Below are 22142 nucleotides of genomic sequence, written 5' to 3' on the forward strand. Positions count from 1 at the left end.
GCGATTAAGCTTTATTCCCACTTGAAATGCCATTGCATCCATACAGCAAAGACTGATTGGCAGCAAGAAATATTCGCAATGAGGAGGCACTCGCAAATATTTCTTGCAGGCGAATAAATGATGGTTTACAATACATGTATATGTATTTGCCATATGAATGTAGCAAGCTAGTGAACTTATAGCCCCTAAAACCAGTACATTGTGGTGATCATTCACCTTTACATGATTTACTAAAAGGCTTATCGTCCTCAAGGTAATAGCCAATAATGCAGTGAACTTGGTAACCATATGTTTTAAAATGCAATAGGAATTGTTTAATTCTCATAGCCTGCAAACTTAGTTTGACAGTTGACTGTCCAGCAGATGATATCGATATTGGTTTGCAAATATGAACTAGTCTGTTGACCTAAAAAATTCTGGTTGCATATCAGTATTTAGATAATGATTACTGTAGAACTTATGAGACAATTTATCTAATATAATAGTATAATTCAACTGATTTTACAAAGTTTTAATTTTTTATCATTGCAAACACATTTTGTATGAAAAAAGTTTTTTTTATACATACACATTTATAAGCGAACAAATTCTTGCAATATTGTAATACATAGCATTTCCTAGTGTTAACTATTATGGCCTCACTCTGCAGGTGCCCTATAGGGATCAGTCAACTGTCCATTCATCTGTCAGACATTACTTTTTCAGGACTATTTCTCTCCCCTTGGCCCAATCTTGCTCATACTTCACCCACAGTGCCTTTGAAGGGAGGTTTCTAGGTCTCAAGTTAGGGTCACATCAGAATTATATCACCTGAAAAATTCCTTGTGTAGATCATAAATTCTCTCCCTTTGGCTTGTACTTCCCAAACAGAGAGCCTTTGGTCACAGGGTGTGAATGAACAAAATTTAAAGAACAAAGGCTAAGGTCATGGGAGAATTAAGTGTAAAATCATTGTCCAGTTATATTCCGCGCCTTGGCTAAATTCATCTCATTCCACCAACAGAATGCCTTTGGTCAATGGGTGTGCAGTGACCCTGAACCACATTTCTAGGTTAAAGGTCAAGGTTATACCAGTTCAATAAAAAAATCCTTGTCCACAACAATGCTTTCTCCCCTTTGCCCTAACTGGTTCATACCGTTACTTCAAATAAAGAGCATTTTTTAGTAAATGGTTTCCAGCGACCTTGAGCTACCTTTTTAGGTCAAATTTGAATGCATGCTGTCCTATATTAAATCTCTTTAAAACCTTGTGTTGGGCTATATAACTTTTAATCTTGTTCAGTTTTAACTAAAAGACTGCGTTTATGTCAAGAGACTATAATCGACCTTGAATTAAAGTTCTAAGTTAAATGCAAAAATACTTATCTCAGGGTTAAGGTCAAAGCAAAGTCCTCTAAAATGTGTTTTATCTTTATGACCTTTATTTAAGCGGAGTCCTTTGAGATGGCAATCATCAAATAACAATGATGACTAGTTTTTCTTTAGAGGACTATAGGGATAAGATTGAAGAAATTCAAAAGATATGCATAACATTTATTTCTTCAACATAATTCAGAATTAGACATAATTACAATATAATGACTAAAGCACCATATAAACGCCTCTTAAAAATAAAATCAGTACCGGTAATCATTCGTATACATTTATATATATATACAATGTAAATATACAACATCACACAAGATGCCATTTGAATTCAGTTCAGTAATACATAAACCAATTGTCATTAAATCTCTTTTACCATAAATATGATCATGACATTTAATCTTTTCACATACTTGTATACTATAGATTCTAAAAAAAAATGAATCAATTAAAATTAAAAACAGGCCCTGAAATGATTTAATCTGGTAATATCACAGACACTTTTGATTGTCAAGCTTTGTCCATTACATAAATCTAGCTTCTCCCATCATCAATTCCTCCGATTCTACTCCACCTTCTTAGTCTTCATCGCATTTTGGTAAATGACAAAGGACCACAAGGCCAGAGAGGCTGTAAACAGTGCCTGTAAGACCGTCACGAAGGTGGGTCGGTAGCCCGGGGCGCCATAGAAACCATAGTGACACAAGGCAACATCACCTACCAAGGTCATCAGGCATCTCACCACCTCATACTTGGGAGCAGAAGGACTGTAATATACAATGTTTATTAAGTTATTTCTCTCTCTCCTCTCTCTCTCTCCCTCTTGTTCTCTCTCCTCTCTCTCTCTCTCTCTCTCTCTCTCTCTCTCTCATGTACCTCACTCTTAATTGCTATTTATAGCACATTCATATATTCTGTACTGTAATGAAAGCAAAATTATCCCTCAACCCCACCTTTCCATGAATACAGGCATGTTATTACAATATCAAATAACAAAGCGAAAGAAATTTGAATGCCTCAGGGGACCCTTAAGATCTTGTTTATAAGCCATGCTGCATCTTTTAGAAGTATGACAGTTAATTATATCTCATTTTACAGAATGTTTCAAAGTTTGTCATAGATATCAATAACCACAAGAATTCATGTTAATGTTTTACATAAAAAGTTCATATCAATTTTTACGTTGTTAAATGAATTTATCTGAAGAAGCAAAAGAAGGTCAACAGGAATATGAACATGTTTATGTATTTTAACACTCTCTACTTACTCATTATCAAAAATCCTCCCAAAGCAAGTCAGGCAAAACCCAATATGGAGGACAAAGAGAAGAACAGACAACTGTGAGAATCCCTATTTAAAAAAAAAAAAATTACATCTTTTTAAAAAAAAATTTTGAGTGCATGTACACAGCTGTTTACTGAAGATGGAATAATTTTTCTATAGGTGTGTACAAAAGTCTTACTGCTCTCCTAGCAGCCACTTCTTGGAAGTAGAGGAGTTCCAGTGTGAAATGGACCATGCTGTACAGACTGAGCCAGCCAGGGAGCTTCACATGGTACTGGGGACAGGGCGCCTTAACCTGCAACAATCAAACCATTTGCAAGTTGATTTTATTTTACAATAACTATATATAAAAGCTTCAAAAGGTTGTTATTACATGTACTGATAAATAGGAAAAAATTCATGATTAAATTATCACATTTCTATCAAATATAAGCAATAAATTAATCAGAGCCATTAATGATGGCTGTATTGGGGACGGCGTTCCAGGCCTCCAGGACCCACTGGCAGACGGTGCTGTACGATGCCCTTCTCATCTGTCCCGTTGCGGTGAAGCTCTTCTCTTCAATCGTCATCCAGTTCTCCCAGATTACTCGAAGTTCTGCCTTGAAACATCATTTGACAGAGATGTCAAAGGGCTGCAGCAACTTAATAAGTATACCAGGGATAACAGCCGGAACACTGCCAGTAGCACGGATCGGTTGTTTTGTGACGTCGCTGATGTACACCCGCAATGAGTCAAGGACCAGGAGGCTCTTCGACTTCCAAAGATTTACGAAATATCCAGATAGCCACAAGCCCATCACGTCATTGTCCATCCAGCCTTTCTCGTTCTGGTGAACAATTATATCTGATGGGAATTTTACTGTAATCGCAGTCTTTTGCTTGAAGATGACCATGGGGGTATTCTTTTACCACTGGCTGTGCAACCCAATACAATGGTAAAGCTGGCTTTCCCGTGACCCATTGTTTAAATGGATGTCAAATTTTAAAGGAACTTCATCCATGTTGATGATCTGTTCGCTGCCTAAGTTCAACTTCTTAGTCTAGTGACTCTAGTCTGAGCTTCGGCTTGGAATGCGGATATCTTCTCTTCGTGATCCTCTGGAAGGGCCTGGGACAGGGTGGTGCGTTGTCTGATGGCGAGATTCTTTCTTTTCATGAACTGGAAACACCAGGATACTGTGCCTTGGAAATCCTTGATCTTCATCTCTTCTGCCATTGCAAGCTCTTTCAGTCGAATTTAAACGATGTTCAGGGCTCTGCAAGCTCCATGACGAAAGTTTCAAGCTTGTCTTCTAGATCTGGCCAGTGTGGTGCGTGTCTGCAGAAGGCTTTCTGGGACTTCTTTGTCTGTCATAGGGCATCTTTGTTTTTCTCGTTAATGCCAAACTTTCTTTGAGCTGCCAGGTTCCCTCCATTTTCCTCTGCATACTCCGTAACTTGCAGCTTGAATCAAGCGGTGTAAGATCTTGATTGTACTGGGGGCATGGTGACCCTGATGGCAGTGTGCTGCCTTTTTTAAACGATTCATTGGATTGAAATTTCCTCCACTGTCCCCACTGTCAAAACACCCGAGATGGAAAAACGACTAATGATTGATTCCTTTGTTTTTTATCCCACTTGCTGATTGGTTTAAACAAAAACATGTAAATTGTATTTGATTAATTGTTTGTTTCATAAATGATATCTTACCAATAATTGAAGAAAAAATCATATTAAGAATAAATCATAAACATGTACATTTGAACATGTATGTACCTGTATTCCTAACATATTTGATATCCAGAATTTCAATTACATTAAATATATACTACGTACTCTCTGCTCCAACTATAAGTACTAGCTTAATTTTTAAATAACTTATGATCATATCATATTACAGAACAATTTTTTATTGTTCATAGTAAATGCACTGGTTATCTCTATACACAAATCAGTTTTACCATTATGCTGGGTGATTTGAATTATAATTTATGATAACCAATCTTTTGATGTCAAATCCTTAAATATCTATTCACTATTTCACTAAAAAAAACAAAACAGTGCACATTTATAATACCAGGAATTGCAAAATTTGTTATATCACAGTCTTCCGCAATATTATTTTCTATTTGGTTTCGTTTTCTTTTTTTACTATGCAACAATAGTTTCCTGGTTTCATACATGATTGCTTGGTTCATATAATGGATATGGAAAAAGAAAGACATTCTTTTGATTTGGATTGTAAAGAAAATATCACATATATCTTACTGGATTGTAAAGAAAATATCAAGTAGATTTCATTATTAATGATGTTAAAACAAAAATTATCAATGTGACAACTATCAAACAATAGTTCAAACAGATGAAAACAAATTTAACCTTTCATAATAAACAATGGATAAAAGCAGTAGGTTTTGTGTTTTACTCTACAGGATGATACCATGTCGTAAATGAATCAGTGTTGAATGAGAAAGCAAGTGTTTATTTAAATACACACTACACACATACCTCGGGAATGTCTTTGATGTCCCCTGTTCTTGGCTTGCCTGGGCCCCATCCTGGCCCACAAAATAGGACACAAAATTTATTTTTCCATCCTTCCATCTCCCTAAATCTCTCTATCATGTACTTGAGGTATCCAAACTATCAAGATAGAGTCACAAAAAATATTAATAAATACATGTATTCTATTAGCTGCAATAATTTTTCAAATGGAACAAGTTTCACCACAACTTCAATTCAATTTTCAGTGCAGCAGAGTCAATCTTTCTCTCATCAGTATGTTATGATTATTAGAATATGTAACTTGCAAAATATTTGGAACATATGGATTAAGCTTTTGGGTATACAAACCTGAATGACATTGGGTTCAAATGTGTTGATTGGGTGAACTAACCCATATACAACTTCCTCCTCCTCTGCTTGAAAGGTCCCTATCAAAATTGATAAATGATGCAAATATGGACAAATTTATAAATTGATTAGCAGCTTGATATAAAATTTATTCCAATTCACTGTGTGCTTTGTCATTGTATTCACTGTTCTCTCCTTGCAAGGCTCAGATAACCTTTCGCTGCAAATTATATTTCTCCTTACAAACCAATTCTTTCATGTCTTTTGTATATTTTGCAAGGAACCAATTTATTAAGGTATTCTTTTGTCAGTAAAAATTTTAAAGTATTCACACTGCTGTTTCAGACAGAGAAATGGAAGAAGAAAGAGAGAAGGATAGAAAGAAAGATTACAATTTTCATTAAAAGAATACCAAAGATTCGATCCCATATGATGAGAAAACCGGCATAGTTTTTGTCTATACAATATGGATTTCTCCCATGATGCACTCTGTGGTGACTAGGGGTGTTCAATATGTACTCCAAAGGACCCAAAGATTTTATATACTAAAAAAAAAAAAGAAAACAATACTCAATAATGGAAGATACTTGAAAGGGGTGAATGAAACAACATAAAATGATGATGTTTTTCTTTAGATCAATTTCTTTTTACGATTAATAAAGTTTTCTTACTTGGGTGTGAATCCAGAACTGGTACAAGATGTTCAATTCATTGTGAGCCATAAAGACTGAGGGTGGAATGAATAATGCAAGAGGAAGATAAAACACCTAAAAGAAATTCTTGACATCTTAAGTCTTTGATTACCAATTTAAATCATGTTCATAACTTTCTTTGAAAAAATGATTCTTGGGTACTTAGTCTATTATGCTTAAATATATAAAGAACCAGAAATAAAATTATTATAACTAAGGAATCATTAAAATTCATGGTGGCTCAATTTTCATGGCATTTCTGGGTAGCCCTCCCCCAACAAATTTACATCCTTGACATTAACAAAAAATTTAGAAAGAGATGTATTTCTTACTAAAACTGAAAATCGTCCCATCCACAAAATTATAGCCCCACGAATAAGCAAAAAATCCACAATTAATCCACAAAAATTGGCCCCCATGAATTCAAATGAATACACATTAACTGGCTTTTGAAAGCAGAGTTTCTGACACCTTACCCAGGAAGTATAAATCTGAAGCACAGACTGCCTGAGTGCTGTCGTCAGGTTGTAGTACTCAGAACTGTGGTGTACCTGATGGGCAGCCCACATAAAGTTGACCTCTAGTGGTGAGAGAAAGCAAAGAAACTCTACCATAGAAATATCATGCATTTGTGTCTTCATTAAAAGTATTTCCACGTGATAAGTAGATTACAATGAACTTGCAAACCATGTGCCATTCTGTGAAACCAGTAATATCCAAGGTCCACCCCGAACAAGCAAAGCCACCATGTCCAAGCCGAGTTCCAAGGTAGCTCATAAAGACGGTAGTTGTCATGCACCCAAATGTACCCAGTGATACCAATGGATTTTGTCAGTAACCTTTTAATAAGACATATATAATAACCTTTCTGGTCATATTTATAATATTGAATGAATAAACTGTAAAAGAGGTTATTTACGTGTGGGGGAAATTTACACTTGTTATGCAGTAAGCTTAAAATCGCGGAAAATATCCCGCGAGTATGGGAAAAAAATTTAAACTTTAGAGTAATAAATCAGGCATCCGCATATTTAATACCCACACGTATTGTTTGACCAAATTTTTTTAGAAAACACGTCCTTAACCACCAGCGTAAATAACCAATTTTACATTACAGTACCAGTACAACAAACTCTTGTTCTGTTAAATAGGGATTGATAACCAAGCTGTCAAATAGTTTTGGAATACTTGCATTGGGAGTCGAGAGTACTGGCCAGCTCCAATTGATGTTGCTCCATCATTGAATCTGTTTACCTTATCTTTCTTGTACCACATGACAGCCATTTCAAGGAAAATGCACATAAAGAAAAATGGCACAGCCTAAAAATTAAATTTGAAAATAAGAAATTTGTCAATTTTAAAGTACTGAATTATCTTTACCATTTCAAAACAGTGTTTGTATGAAATGAGTACAACTTGTAGTTACAAACTATATGTAAAGATTATGGGAACTCTTTTTATTGAAATCGTTTAAATTGCTTTCTCAACATGGAAATACATTGTAGTCTCAAAGTGGTTTAAAAGGGGGGGGGCATCATTTGAAAATTGACAATGCCGACAATTGCATGCATGTCACTTTTTTGTGAAAACACTTTTCTTTTACTTTTACTTTCTTGTCTTCTGAGAATTGTATTGGTAATTCTGTAAACACTTATAAAACAGTGGTAAACCAGCTGATAAAGCGGATTGGGGGGTCTGCATTTTAGAATTATAATGTTATAAATAATACCGAGCGCAGCGAGAGGCGGGCGAAGCCCGCCTCGCGAAGCGAGGATTAATGGTAACACGTATATATAAGAAAATCAGTGAAAAATGAAAGTTGAATCAGGGGTACTAAGGCCAAAAAAAATTTCTTCCAGCCCTGGGCGCCGCCATATTGGCAGCCATTTTGTTTTTAAAAAGTTAGTTCGATCATTGATTGACTGGCACTTATCGATGTTTATTGCCCCTAAATTCGATTAAATAAGTTCCAGTGTTTCAATAGAAGGTAATTTGAATTAAAAGAAATTAAAAAGGAAACCAGATAAGTTTCAATAGCGCTTCAATTATGAAACACGACTTGTTCTATGTATGTCTTATCAAAATATCAGATGGAAAATAAAAACATTAACGTCAAGGAACTGATCTTTTTGATACTGAATAAAGTATTCAATTTTATTATATTGGCATTCATATGAATTAAATTGATGAACAATAAAAGAAGAAATTTAAAAAAATCGGAATCACGTAACTCTCTTCGGTTATTTCCGAAGACAAAACTTGAACGTTATACGTCTGAAATATGACGTCATAATGTAGACTGAGCACGCGACGTTTAGTTTAACTTTGACGAATGATTTGAGTAGACAACCATGCTAGCGGATCCTACTTTTTGCGTTTTAAATAGATTTTATCTGCACTGTGCTAAATCTGCGCTCGGTCCAACGGTCACACCGTTTACATATTAAAATGACAGCTTAAATTCTTACATCATTGATGTATGTTGGAACATCTTCAACATCTTTGAACGAAGTTTCGTTAGCCGACACAATGTAAAACAAACGTCGGACGCCTGTGAAGAAGGGGACTTTGATCGGACTAGACATTTTCTCAAGTAGGATGTAAATACCATCCTCCTAAATACAAAACCATAAACGGATACCTAAAATGTTCCGGAAACTTGTGCAGTACTGCTACATGTACCTTGTACAGCCTTGCGATGTCTTGTTATTCTAATAAACTCCATTAAAAAAAACAACAACAAACTACGAAACTGACTATTTATATTTTATTTTATGACTAACAGGTAAAAGTGTGCCCCCCAAAAATGCGAAGTAAATAAAACAGGACTGCATTGAGATTATGTTTTTTATGTTGATTATTTTATGTTATTTGCATTTATTGTTTACTTCACCCTTGCTCATCTTTTCAACTTAGATAATTTATTTACTGGATAAAACAATCTGATCCAAGTTTCACAATTAATTTTTCGCCATATATAATGAGACATTTGACCTGAAGAAGTGAATGTTCTCTATGAAATTGTTTCACAGAATCAATAGACGTCTGATATGAGAAAAACGACAACCAAAATATTTTGTTTTTATAATTGTATTAGCGTATTAAACATCATGTTTTGAAAGTACTATTATTCAGAAACAACAAACAGTACAAACATGAATATAAATAATATAAATCTCAAGATTTATGCACACACATCAAACTTGTCAAATGAATTCTTTCTTAGAAAGGACCACACAAAAACACAAATAACAACTTACATTATGCAAATGAAATGACATGTAATCGTAACCCCCTCCCCCCCCCCCCCCAAAAAAAATGATTTCCCAAATGTCAGGTATCACTTTTGAAATGTTCGACTTTCCCCGGCTGTGGTACTAAGCCGTATGGTTTTAGATGGTATAGTAAGTAGTCCATCAGGTACATGTCTGAGGGAGACATGTAGTGGAACGAAATACTGTAGTCGCTGCAACAACCCAAACCCTGGAAAAAAACAAGGATTGAAACGGATATAACGGTGAATTGGACATTGCAATCTGCTTTTGTAATAGGAACCGTTTCAATGTATTTGCGCATTTATCGATAGGAATATTATGGGATGAAAAAAAAACAAAAAAAAAACAGAAACTTACTCAATGTTACAAAACTGACACCTGGAGTTAACTACGGAAACGATTTATTCGATTTGCATTTGATCATTTGCATATAATAATATAGAGATGTACATGACAAGCTCCTGGGTTTAAATATTGTATATCATATACAAAATTATCTTCCAATATCTTTTTCATCATTCAACTTTATAGAAATATAAACAAATTTTTATACCTTTCGGGGTTTGTGAGCACTGTACTTATAAAACCAATCTGGGTGATGCCCTTCTAAATGAGCGATAGGGACAAATGGATGAAATGTTTCTTTGCCAAAAACATCGAGTGATTCCCCAGCTGTGATGCCCAATTTCATCATACACCTCCCTATTTCAGCGTCCTCAGCCCCGCCATCTTGCCTGCAGATGAACGGATTGGCGCCACCGTCTACCATAAACTTTTCAAGACTAGCTCGACTTAAAACGTAACCCGCCCCACCACTGAAGTAACCTTGCTTGATGAGGGGTGTGAACTTATGTCCGAAGAACACGAGAGAATTCGGGCTGTGATGAGACAAAAAGTATCTGAGATTCTCAACAATGATGTATGTGTCATCGTCTGCTTTTAGAAACCAGTCAAACTGGTTCCGGTAGTGTTGGTAGCAATATTTGAAGGCCTGTATTGTTTTACCGGTCAGGTGTTCACGACCTTCAGAGACTTTCAGTCCGACTGTTGGAAACGAGTCATTGGTTACACTACTGAAAAATATCACTTTGTTGCACCTTTTCCCCCAAGTTTTTTTCACAGCCGTTGCCTTTTTGTCCAGGTTTTTGGGTGCAGTCATTACCCAGCACAACACACGAACTTTTTTACTAAGTTCTTTAGCAACATCCTCGTTCACATCTACAATTCAGAGAATTAACAAGTCTTTTAATACCGGGTATTTCCAACTTAGTATTTTTCTTTTTATTAGTATTATAATAATAAACAATATGGAAAATATTATAAATGATGATACTTGATCTTATCAGAATGCGGGTAACTTGGTGCCGAGTAACCAGGATATTTAAGGTCGTTTCTGTTTTCCATTACATGCAATTATAACTTTTGCAACTTTTTTTAATCGTTCTTCTTTCGGATTATATAAATTAAGTATGCAATGATAAGTAGTACTTTGAAAGAAATTTAAGAAATACTAAGTGTAAAGACTGACGTCGATCATGCAAACAGATTTGAGTTTGGTATGGAGAAGTCAAATTTGTGTTTACCGTTTAATGACAACTAGTTTTATAAAAAAAAAAAAAACCAGTTAATAGTATGCTGTTTGCATGAATTTGTAAATCGTGACATAAATAAATTTGAATTAAAATACAGCTAGGAAGAGGGTGTAGAGCTTGACTATCAAGGTATATAGGCTTACATTTATATGTCTCATTGATCAATTGTTTAGAAGATGAACTAACCGCTGTGTTTATGATGGTCCAGCTCGATGGGACCCCCGAGTCCTCTAAACTCCTCGTAATCCAAAACTTCGTCTCCATCAAAAGGAACATCTCCTTGAAAGAAAATTGGCCGAAAGATAATGTCAGTTGTTCATTTGTACCATTTAAGGTTGAAAATATTGTACAAAAGGACACGTATATCAAATAACCTAGATAATTATAACACACCTCTGCACAGTATGCTTTCTTAACTTATATGATGAATGTAGATAATAAACAATCACTTGCCACCCCCTCTCCTCTATGATATACATTACAAAACCAAATTCGTGCAAAGGGTAAATTTAATGCGCGAGTAAACATATACAATGTCATGTAGATAGAGATTAGGGGGATCGTGAACCCCCACCCCCCTCGGAAATTTCTTACTTCTTAAATTCACATAGTTAAGCTGAAAATAAGCTTCGGGCTCCTCTTACAAACAAATTATCCCTTGGATCGACCCCGTAAAAATTCTTGGACCGCGCAAGATAGCTCTTATAATGCTAGCAAACATTAAACAGAGTTAAATGGTTAAATTGAGAATGATCCTCAATCAACAGATCAACGATTGCACCTGTATACCTGTTTACTTATGACCCCGCCCACCATTTACAGTAAGAATCTAGACCGACATCATCGTCATACCTTCATACATTAACGTGTTCATTGACATCATGAACATGGACAGGCTGAATGTGGTACACACGAGAGCAAACAGAAATCCCACCCTCGGTCTGTTATTGACAGTCAGTTCCGCCTCCATCTTATAATCGCACAGGTGGGTAGGGAAGTCCAATTAGTCCAGGTTATTCCACACTTCAACACAATTTAAATACAGATACAGATTATTTAATTCCGCAACGGGGTGGGTAATGTTACAGAAGTCAACGTCATATTCCGCTCCCAGTGCGACAATATGCCAAAAGTTTCAAGAAAACGCCATCATAATAAATTTTCGATGTCTTTCACGTTACACCCTGTAATGGTGTTTTGTGTTTACCTCGTGGAGATTTCATGGTTCAAAACGTAATCTGCGAGTCACCCGTGTCAGACATGGCTTTAAATCCTACAGGTTTCTTCCTTTCTATAAAGATTTAATCTAGGGACTTCATCTACACTATGGTGTCTACCTGTTGAAGTCGGTAGTCGATCGTTACAATGCACCCATAAATAACTTAATTACACTATGGATCAATACTCAGCCACTACTGCCAGTTCTTGTATTTAGTGGCGTTGATTCGTACAGGTGCTTTTGGTTTAACCCTCCCCAGCCCTCTCCGCCTTACCACGTACAACAAGTGGAGTGATATAATTATATATACAAAGTGGAAATAAAATGTATTACAGTGTATACATGTATAAACTCAAAATTTTCTGCATTTCATCAGCTCAAAATGCAAAGCGTACTATATCATATATGGCCTCGCTATGTCCGCTAAATAATAAAACATGCTTGTATTGTATAGAAATTTTCATTCATCGATTTATTCCCTGAATAATACAGAGAGGATATTGTTAAATCTGCAAGTAGACAGAAGATAAAATTGGTCGAAGCTTCCAAAAGCTCTGTTGTTAGAGTCCAGAACAAATTTTAGGCAGGGTTAAATGTTTTGGGGGCTTGTCGAGCTGGACATTTATGCATCTGACTTAAGATTTCAACATTACATCATTAGAGATATTAGTAATTGCCCGAGAGAGTCAATCATTTACACATTTTCCTTTCATGAATCCGTTCATTCGTACTTCTGGCGTTAAAAACAGTATGCAAATAAATTCAAACATACCTATCTTGTTTCAAACTCCGAAATTCAGTAATGTAAATTTGCATTTGCTTGTTATTGTTGTTATTGCTTCTATTTTGAGTTACTTCTCTTAATTCACGTGTTTGGAGTTCTTTATAAAATAATTATTCCATTTAACTCTGTACATATCGGTTTACAATGCTTTATCAGGTGAAGACAGTATATTCAAGAGAACGTATACATGTACATATAATTAAGTACTTGCTGATAAGATAAGACTATACATGATACCGGATGTTAATAGTGTATCGATAAACCTTTATCAGATAAGAAACATGCAAATTAGGTTTTGTTTTTGTTGGTCGATACAAATGCCCCAGTTTAAATACATAAAGTATTACAACCACGATGAGTATGTATGTTTACTAAAAAGGTTAATTTTTTTTGGTTAGCTAGTTGACTAAAAATGATGTTGAAGATGATTTCACGCGATACCAGTAGAACCATTTTAACAAGAGCTTGGACTTCGGGTAGTTGCGTCAAACAGCCATGTGACGCACGCCTGTCTATTTCATTGTTGGCCACTCAGCCAGCCATGGCTCTTTGAAATAAACAAGATTTGTCTTGCTTTTGAGCGAAGACTATGCAGTCGGTGCATATTTCGATTGAAACCAGCGTCATTTTATAATTAACTTGTTTTGACGCAAGAAATAGATAGTAACGTCCTACCGAATGTCCAAGGCCTTGTTACAATGGTTCTAATTGTTCTTAAAATGATATCCATAAAATATAATACATGTACCTGGTAAAAAGACTTTGCTGTACATGCACTTTTATTGTTCATGTATTGTGATACAGTGCATTTTTTATCCATAGAAATAAAATCGGTTTTGAAGCATTTGTTTCCAAACTTAGACACTTCACTCATATTTTTGGAAGACGCAATTGAACAATAAAAAGAGAAAAATTATTTTTCTTTCAAATGAAAACATTAAAAAATGTTGGAGTTTCAACTCTTTTGAAAAATGGTATAATAATTGCTCATTAAAATACTAACAAGAAAAAATACAACGCATTTTTTTTCAAATACTACGAAATATAGTGCGCGGTGAAGTTAATTACACCTTCAAACATAGTGGATTTAAACATCATTGTGGTTAGTTTGAACGAAAGGCACTATCTCCGAGTCATTAACATGTGTTTTGTGGGTTTTTTGATTGCTTGTTTTTAATACTAAAGTATAGAACACATTATTTAAAGGCTGTCAAGAAAATTTCATAATTGATTATTCATAATATAGGATGAGATTCTAAACATTTTGTATTTTAAGGAGGATGCATAGTTAACGGAATCCTTCGGTTTTATTATTTTATACAGAAGAGTACTGCTTTACAAGCAGATGAATTCAATGTTATCGCGCGGGTGAGTTATAAATATTTGTTTCCCTCTTCTTTGTAGAAATGTCTTTCCACAAATTTATTTAAAAATTAAATTTGTTAAAGTTGTCATAACAACAAATTTAATTTTTAAATAAATTTGTGGAAAGACAGAAAGTAGAACCATTTTAGAAAGACCTTAGACTTTCGGTAATTATCTATTTCTTGCATCGAAAAAAGTTTAAAATAACGCTGGTTTCAAGTGAACATGCACAGACTGCTAGTCTTCGCTCAAAAGCCAGACAAATCTTGTTGATTTCAAAGAGCCATGCTGAGTGGCTAGCAATGAAATAGACAGGCCTACGTCACATTGCTCTTTGACACAACTATCCGAAGTCCAAGCTCTTGTTAAAATGGTTCTATACCAACTAATCAACGCAATCTGATTAAAATCAGATCTTTGTAACGCTCCCAAATTCTGATAGTCGTGAACAAAGATCTGACTTTGTGTAGCGACATCAGAATTTGTCGGAGCGGATCAAAGATCTGATTTTAATCAGAATGCCAATCAACGGTGCATAGATTTATATTATGTTAAAAATGAACAACTGTAACAAGAGACAACTGAAATATAAATGACATGTACTCATAAATTCTTGAGCAGCATTATTTATATACAATATATGAGTACTTGAAAGCGCATATATCATGTTTGAACAATTACATAATATATAGTTCTTATTTAAGTATTTTTATAACCCCGAAGTTTAATGATAATTTCAGAGCATATAGGCTGGTATTTAAACTTCATGTAGTCATTATACAGAATAAAAAACATTATGACTTTTGTATTTTGTTCTGGTCATGCTTATAAATGTACAAAAAATTATTATACATGCTTCTGTATATACATGTTGATCAAGGGCTATATAATTTTGCCTTTGTATTCTTTGTTTTTGACATATGAAAAGTAAAAAGCATTTTGAAATCTAAAAATGTTTTATAACCAAGACAGGCTTCCAGAATTATAACCAAGAGAAATCATGTTTCTACGTGATAAAAATTCTAGTTCATATCAGAAAAAAACCCCACGAAACGAACGTTTCCGAGGGCAAACATTTTTAGGTCACTGTGCTTATTACACATCCAGAGTTATAACAAAGAGATATCATGCCTCTATGTGATAAATTTTAAAAAAAGAAAACCACAAAACGAACATTTCAGAGGACAAATTTTTTTGGGTCTGTGATAATTATACATCATGTTTTATAACCAAGACAGACTTCCAGAATTATAATTAAGAAATATCATGCTTTTATGTGAAAAATTCCAGTATTTATTCGAAAAAGAAACCCACGAACCTCAAAATTTTAGAAAGCCAATTTTTTTTTAGCACTGTGCTTATCATACATCATTTGAATCATGAAGTAAAACTGTTTGTAAACTCAGTCGCCGCTGAATTGTATTCTAGAACTTGAATGTAAGGATGATAGCGTCATGTTGTAAAATTTTGAAAATACTGGGTGGATGTTGTAAATACAAAATTTTATCATGATGTAAATTTTGTATTTACACCCAACCAGTAAGTTCAAAAAATTTACAACAAGACAATAGTCCTAATGGTTTGATTGAAACCAACTTAAAATAGGATTTCATATGTTATATCCAAACAAATCGTTCGTAAGTGGCAATCGAAAGAAATAAAATTAATTTCATTCGTAATAAAAATCGCACCAAATTTCCGGCATATAAAATAGGACTGATTTCATTCGTAATAAAAATCGCGCCAACTTTCCGGCATATACTAGTTCTTTAAGCGCATCGTATTGTATAATCTTGCTAGGAACTTAAAATTGAACCGATTTTCATGCAAACCACGTAAAGAACAGACATACTCCGAGTTTTGTGACATCTGAAAACGACTTTTGATGAAGAAAAGATGCCATTATGATTATATTAGCATTTATTTGTATATGAGGTTAGAAAGGAGTATGCATTAATATTATTATATATAACTGGAGTTTTTGTTTGCCGGTGTTATGTAACCCCCCCCCCCCCCCAAAAAAAAAAAAAAAAAAAATTATAAAACCATATGATTTGCATTATTCTGATCAAGAAACATTGGTGCTCTCTGTAATATCATAATACCCTACTTATTCGCGCTGTAATTTGGTGAAAAATAAAAAAAAAAAGAACTGGTAGGAAAGATAAAAAAAAAAGGATTAAATTTTTATAGGTTTTATCTAAATCTGTGGTTATTTAAATGAATATACGACAAAATAATAATATTAAAATCATAAGCACTTTGGCAATATAAACACCATCTCCGCAACAGACCTAACTATCAATACAAAAAAAACCCACCACACACGCAAAACCACAAAAGTGCGTTGTAAAACAACCCTTTCAATATTAAAGAGCAACTTTTAAATCAACAACCAAACAACCACTTCAGTCAAAACATTACCAGTCAGTGAATCAATGAAGAAGATATTCGTGGACATTTAATATGTTAAATAAACTCATCTTGCTTTCAATCAAAGTCATGTGTCTGAGAGACAACTGAAACTTATCCTTTTAAAGAAGTTATGTGTCCGCGGGAAAAAAACCCACAATTTGGAGAACATTACGTGATGTTCATTCTATATTTAATCAAATATACCTTGCATGCAATATCGTATGGCACACCGAAATAAAAGACTGATACTCATCAGGTGACCGTTAAAACCCATGGACCTCTTGTTTTTATCATCATACAAATACCACTCAACGTTAATTTACACCCGCGAGTTTGGTAAACCATGGACTTTTTTCAGTAAGTCTGCATTTTGATATCATTAGAGATACGTAGACATACTAGAACCATTTTAACAAAAGCTTGGACTTTGGGTAGTACGTCAAACAGCAATGTGACGTAGGCCTATCTATTTCATTGCTGGCTACTCATTCATGCTCTTTGAAATCAACAAGATTTGTCTGGCTTTCGAGCGAAGACGACAAAATCTATGTATATTTCACTCGAAGCAAGCGTCATTTTTAACTTCTCTTGACGCAAGAAGATGAGAGTTACATCCTACCGAAAGTCCAAGGTCTTGTTAAAATGGTTCTTATCGTAAGTAAGAACATCTCCATCTTTTTTTTATTTTGTTTCCTAAAAGACATTCCTTGTCTTAGGTGTAATTGTTGAAAATAAAATGTATGATTTATCTGAATAACGCCTTTTTAATATACTACCACATGCCGACCGTAGCTGCATGTTGAAAATAGACAAATTAATCTTGCTGGACTGAAAAGAAGGGGAATGTCTTAGAAATGTTTTTATCATCATACGTCTTAGACTTGTCTTAGAACTGAACCTACGAATTCAAACAGTAGATTTACGAAGATTTACGAAGAATTCATCAGAGAGAGAGAGAGAGAGAGAGAGAGAGAGAGAGAGAGAGAGAGAGAACACCATCAAAATAAGACGATAACGATCTCGTATAACGTAAGTGTATGGTTTTCGATATTTATTTTTACATCTATGCATTTCATTGTTCATGCTTAGATTATTAACTGTTTATCAAACTTACGTTTGAAATTCTCGCAATTGAAGAGTTATGAGCAAGAATTATTAAATTCATTTTCAAAATTTTGTTTACTGTATTCCACATTTCTACTCTCTCTATTCTTTAACACGACAAATCAAATTTTGCACATCTGATATTTAAAAAAAATCCACATTTTCCAGCAAGAAGTCATTTGACAACAATTATGACAACCAGTATGATAAATTGCTTAAATCAGAATTGAGATTAAACAAATAGCATATGAAGGGAGGAGGTTTGTTTTTGTAAAATATGACCGTTAAAACAATAAAAATTCACTTGATTTTTTACTTTAATAAACCAAAATATGCAATTTGTTTGTTGTTTTAAATCTGAATAACAAATCTACTTCCTCTTAAATTTCAAATAAATGTTTGAAAGAAATCTCAAAGAGCATATTTTTTATGCATACCCTACATCATTATAGACAGAGTAGCTTTAATTCTGTCATTCAAAAAACACTGATGAAAATGAATAACATGTCACCACAGCACGTTCTTGTACATAAACACTGACAGGTGACGGAAAAATAAAACCAAACGCACGGATGATCTTGATTTAACCAGCATTGCCAGGAACTTCATGTTATGTTTTAATAGACTCTGATATGTAAATCAAAACACTTCCAAAGGCATTTCTGAAAATTGAGGCACGTTAAGAAATATTGTTTTGAATAATTTTTACAGAGAAAAAATATGCGATAACCTATATTTGTCAAAAATAATGCAATGTGTAATATATCTCTCTTTTAATTTTAGCAGTCCGAACTTAATGGACTCCAATGGTGCAAAAAATATATAAATTCAACATGCATGTTCCATCAGCTGTCCACAGCCAGCTGTTTATTTTCATTATTTATGATGTCTCTCATATTCCATATTTACTAGAAGACGGTATGAACTTGTATAAGTGGTCCATACAGCAATTGTTACGTGATTGTACTTATAATGCGAACGCAATGGAAAACAATGAAAAACTGCGTTATTTATTGACCAAAATAAAAATCAAAACATGGTGTTCATAGAACTATATATTTATTTTTAAATCTTACGTAGAATGTTGCATATTTCTAAGCATATATGAATTGCAGTTGCACGAAAAGAAGTGCATATTCATTTTTCACGGAAGTTTTTGCTCCCTGAGATTTATGGAACTATACTTATTTTGGGTGTGAAATGACAACAGCAGTCTTGTAAATTGTCTGCCAAAAAGGTTTTTGTTATCCGAATTATTAAAATTCTGAGACAAAAAGCACACTTCTTCTTTAGTTTGGTACGTGGTTTGCATTGAAAATTTGTATTTTTCTATTTGTCGTTGTGTCTGCTCTAATCTTTGAGATTTTCAGTTTCTCGTCAGTTCATCCTTTCTTTTCCCGCGCTTTTTAGTTGCTGTTATTGATAAGATCCTCCTCATATGTTTTGACACATGACCTTTCACACAACCCAATTTCTTCAACACTGAACCATCACTGGCAGTTTTTCTACGTTGACATTTCTATGTTGCTGTGACTCTTCTACTTTGTATCCTAGGTTCTAGTAGCTTGTGGTCTGAATCAATTTTGTTCTGTATATTTCTACTACTATCATATTATATAAGATCTGTCTATTTTTCTTGTCACACTTGTATTGTTTATCATATTTGTAGTCCATTAAGTGATGTCCAATTTTTTTTCTCTGTAAGTTATGCTTTATATGGGGGAACATGAACCCCTTTCAATGTAATTGTGAGCACATAACACAAAAATGCTCTTTTTTCCCTTTAACTCTTCCTATTAAGATTTCTCTCACTGTATTGTCCCTCCGAACATGGGAATTCATGTCTCCCATCAGTCTTAGTATGTCTTCAGATGGTGTGTTACTCCAGAGTTGTGTGCAGAATAATGCTGTATTGTATTTGTTGTTGCGTTACACCTATTGACAGATGTGTGATCTTATCGGAATCCGAGTTCTAAGAATTTATCATAGGAAGTATCATAAAATTTTATACTTAAGAATATATCTCGAGTATCTTTGAAAAATAACATATAAGTGAATAATCGTCAATGTTTTTTAGTCAAGACATAAACGACACAAAAGATTTAAGATAAAAGAAACATATTTTTCAAGAATAAAAATGATATGTTCATGTATGTTATGCAAAAACATTATTGTGCTTTTATTAAACCTGAAATATTTCATAGATATGATAGCGCACAATCAGCAAAAATAATGTATATTTAACTGTCATAAAAAAATTCCGAAAATTAATGACACAAGGTCTGCAATGAATAAAAGTTTTACTTTCTTTTAAAACATTGTTGCATTGACTCATACATAATGAAGAATAAATGAAGAAATTTATCTTTAAAAATAAAGTAGATTTTTAAAAATCCTGAAACATTTCATAATATTATATAAGAAATAATGGTGGTCCTTGCATATCTGACTGTCACGGGAATTTTTCAGAAAATTCATGACACAAGTTATGCATAGATTGAATAAAGTTTCACTTGCTAGAAGAATATATTTGAAAACATTCTTGCACTTGACCCATACATATTGCGAAAATGAGAAAAATGTTCACAATGATAGAATTTATCTTTTAACAAGATGAACAAACGTTCTTAAGGAGGCCGATTTGGGTTTTTTTGCGGAAAAACTACAATAGCACAACTCTCTATTTTTTAACCATATGTAATTTAAACCAACTCTAGTTTATTTGCGAAGGTTCATGAAAATCGACCGTCTGGTTCTTTTTAGGGACCATCTCAAAATAGAGGTACATTTACTATATATAGGAATATATAGGAAACTGTCATTTTCCGCACATCAAAGCAGTTAAAACTAGTGGGTATTGTTTTGTTTTTTTACAAAAAAAACACATGTCTCCCCTTCTCACCAAGGATTGTTATGTGGGGCAAATTAAACAATTGAAAAAGAATGATGTCAGCTATATGTTACCCAGACAAAATTATATTATTTTTTTCTTAATTTAACCTTCAGTAAAACAAGGTCAAGGGCAAATATTATTCAATAGTACACCTAAGTGTATTATTATTGTTCTTTGTTTAAAGTTTGAAGTCCTTCTGTCAAAGTATATTCAGGAGTTAAACAATGAAGTTCTTTCTAATATGACCTTGAAATAAAAATTCTAGGTCAAGGTCAAATTTTTTTGGTAAGGTTCAACTAGGTTATATACCATCTATCCATGATACAAGTTAAAAGTCTGTATGTTAAAGGAGTCTAGTGTTATGGTCCAGACAATATTTTTTATGAAAAGCTTGACCTTGAAGAACAAAATAGGTCAAGGTCAAAACTTTTGGTGGCGTGCACTCCTTCTCAATACCATCTACCTATGTTCCAAGTTTGAAGTCTTAATGTCAAAGGGTATTAAAGTTATGACCCAGACAAAATTTTATTATTTTTTTCTGAATTTGACCTTCAGTAAAAGAAGGTCAAGGTAAATTTTTTTCAATAGTACACCTAAGTGTATTATTATTGTTCTTTGTTTAAAGTTTGAAGTCCTTCTGTCAAAGTATATTCAGGAGTTGAACAATGAAGTTTTTTCTAATATGACCTTGAAATAAAAATTCTAGGTCAAGGTCAAAAATTTTGGTAAGGTTCAACTAGGTTATATACCATCTATCCATGATACAAGTTAAAAGTATGTATGTTAAAGGAGTCTTGTGTTATGGTCCAGACAATATTTTTTATGAAAAGCTTGACCTTGAAAAACAAAATAGGTCAAGGTCAAAACTTTTGGTGGCGTGCACTCCTTCTCAATACCATCTACTTATGTTCAAAGTTTGAAGTCTTAATGTCAAAGGGTATTTAAGTTACGGCCTGGACAAATTTGGATGAAGAAGAATAAGAAGAATAGGAAGAAGAAGAAGAAGAAGAAAGTCGACAAAAACAATATGTCTCCCCTTTGAAAGGGGAGACATAAAAATACTACAATAGCTTTTTTTCTCAAATTGTTATATATGATAAGTAATATCATTTCCTACCTTATATGTAAAAAACACAAAATTCTACCGTCTGGTTTTTAGTGGGGGCCATCTCAAAATATTAAAATGCACCAAATTTTGCTATATATTTGGATCATCACGAATGATGATTGGTATAATGGATTCATTCCAAAAATAAGGAAAATGTCCTCGAGGATAGCATCATTCTGTATATAAAATTTCAACAGCGTACAATTTTTAC

The 22142-nt window shown here is 33.9% G+C and overlaps 2 protein-coding genes across 4 annotated transcripts; both read right to left on the reverse strand.

The window, feature by feature from the left end:
* Positions 1-1516: 1516 nt before the first annotated feature.
* On the reverse strand, positions 1517-8775 carry LOC128168136 (alkylglycerol monooxygenase-like). Its single transcript, XM_052834241.1, has 11 exons — positions 8645-8775; positions 7369-7496; positions 6864-7015; positions 6653-6756; positions 6156-6251; positions 5897-6029; positions 5485-5564; positions 5140-5274; positions 2828-2944; positions 2633-2715; positions 1517-2132 (listed from the first exon to the last, which is right to left on the reverse strand). Exons 1-11 carry the CDS (start codon positions 8759-8761, stop codon positions 1931-1933), a joined length of 1347 nt encoding a protein of 448 aa, XP_052690201.1. The 5' UTR covers positions 8762-8775; the 3' UTR covers positions 1517-1930.
* A 184-nt stretch (positions 8776-8959) lies between these two features.
* On the reverse strand, positions 8960-13124 carry LOC128168215 (glycoprotein-N-acetylgalactosamine 3-beta-galactosyltransferase 1-like). Of its 3 annotated transcripts, none has more exons than XM_052834397.1 (5): positions 13035-13124; positions 11896-12066; positions 11230-11322; positions 10005-10669; positions 8960-9659 (listed from the first exon to the last, which is right to left on the reverse strand). In XM_052834397.1, the coding sequence occupies exons 2-5, from the start codon at positions 12011-12013 to the stop codon at positions 9510-9512; spliced, it is 1026 nt and encodes a 341-aa protein (XP_052690357.1). In that variant the 5' UTR covers positions 12014-12066; positions 13035-13124; the 3' UTR covers positions 8960-9509. The 3 variants fall into 3 exon arrangements, with proteins under 3 accessions (XP_052690357.1, XP_052690355.1, XP_052690354.1); XM_052834395.1 differs by lacking the exon at positions 13035-13124 and adding an exon at positions 12251-12453; XM_052834394.1 differs by lacking the exon at positions 13035-13124 and having other exon boundaries at positions 8961-9659; positions 11896-12452.
* Positions 13125-22142: the final 9018 nt, after the last annotated feature.

Source organism: Crassostrea angulata, chromosome 10 (assembly GCF_025612915.1).
Source record: "Crassostrea angulata isolate pt1a10 chromosome 10, ASM2561291v2, whole genome shotgun sequence".
Lineage (NCBI taxonomy): Eukaryota > Metazoa > Mollusca > Bivalvia > Ostreida > Ostreidae > Magallana > Magallana angulata.

Bases quoted from the DNA above. Each gene is read 5' to 3' on its own strand.
- LOC128168215 (XM_052834397.1), bottom strand. From the start codon at position 12,013: ATGGAGGCGGAACTGACTGTCAATAACAGACCGAGGGTGGGATTTCTG. The intron at 11,323-11,895 runs GTATGACGATGA...TTTTCTTTCAAG, and splicing joins GAACACGTTAATGTATGAAG to GAGATGTTCCTTTTGATGGA. The intron at 10,670-11,229 runs GTTAGTTCATCT...TCTGAATTGTAG, and splicing joins GGACCATCATAAACACAGCG to ATGTGAACGAGGATGTTGCT.
- LOC128168136 (XM_052834241.1), bottom strand. From the start codon at position 8,761: ATGTCTAGTCCGATCAAAGTCCCCTTCTTCACAGGCGTCCGACGTTTG. The intron at 2,945-5,139 runs GTATGTGTGTAG...TGATTGTTGCAG, and splicing joins ACATCAAAGACATTCCCGAG to GTTAAGGCGCCCTGTCCCCA. The intron at 2,133-2,632 runs GTAAGTAGAGAG...TGTATATTACAG, and splicing joins GGGAGGATTTTTGATAATGA to TCCTTCTGCTCCCAAGTATG.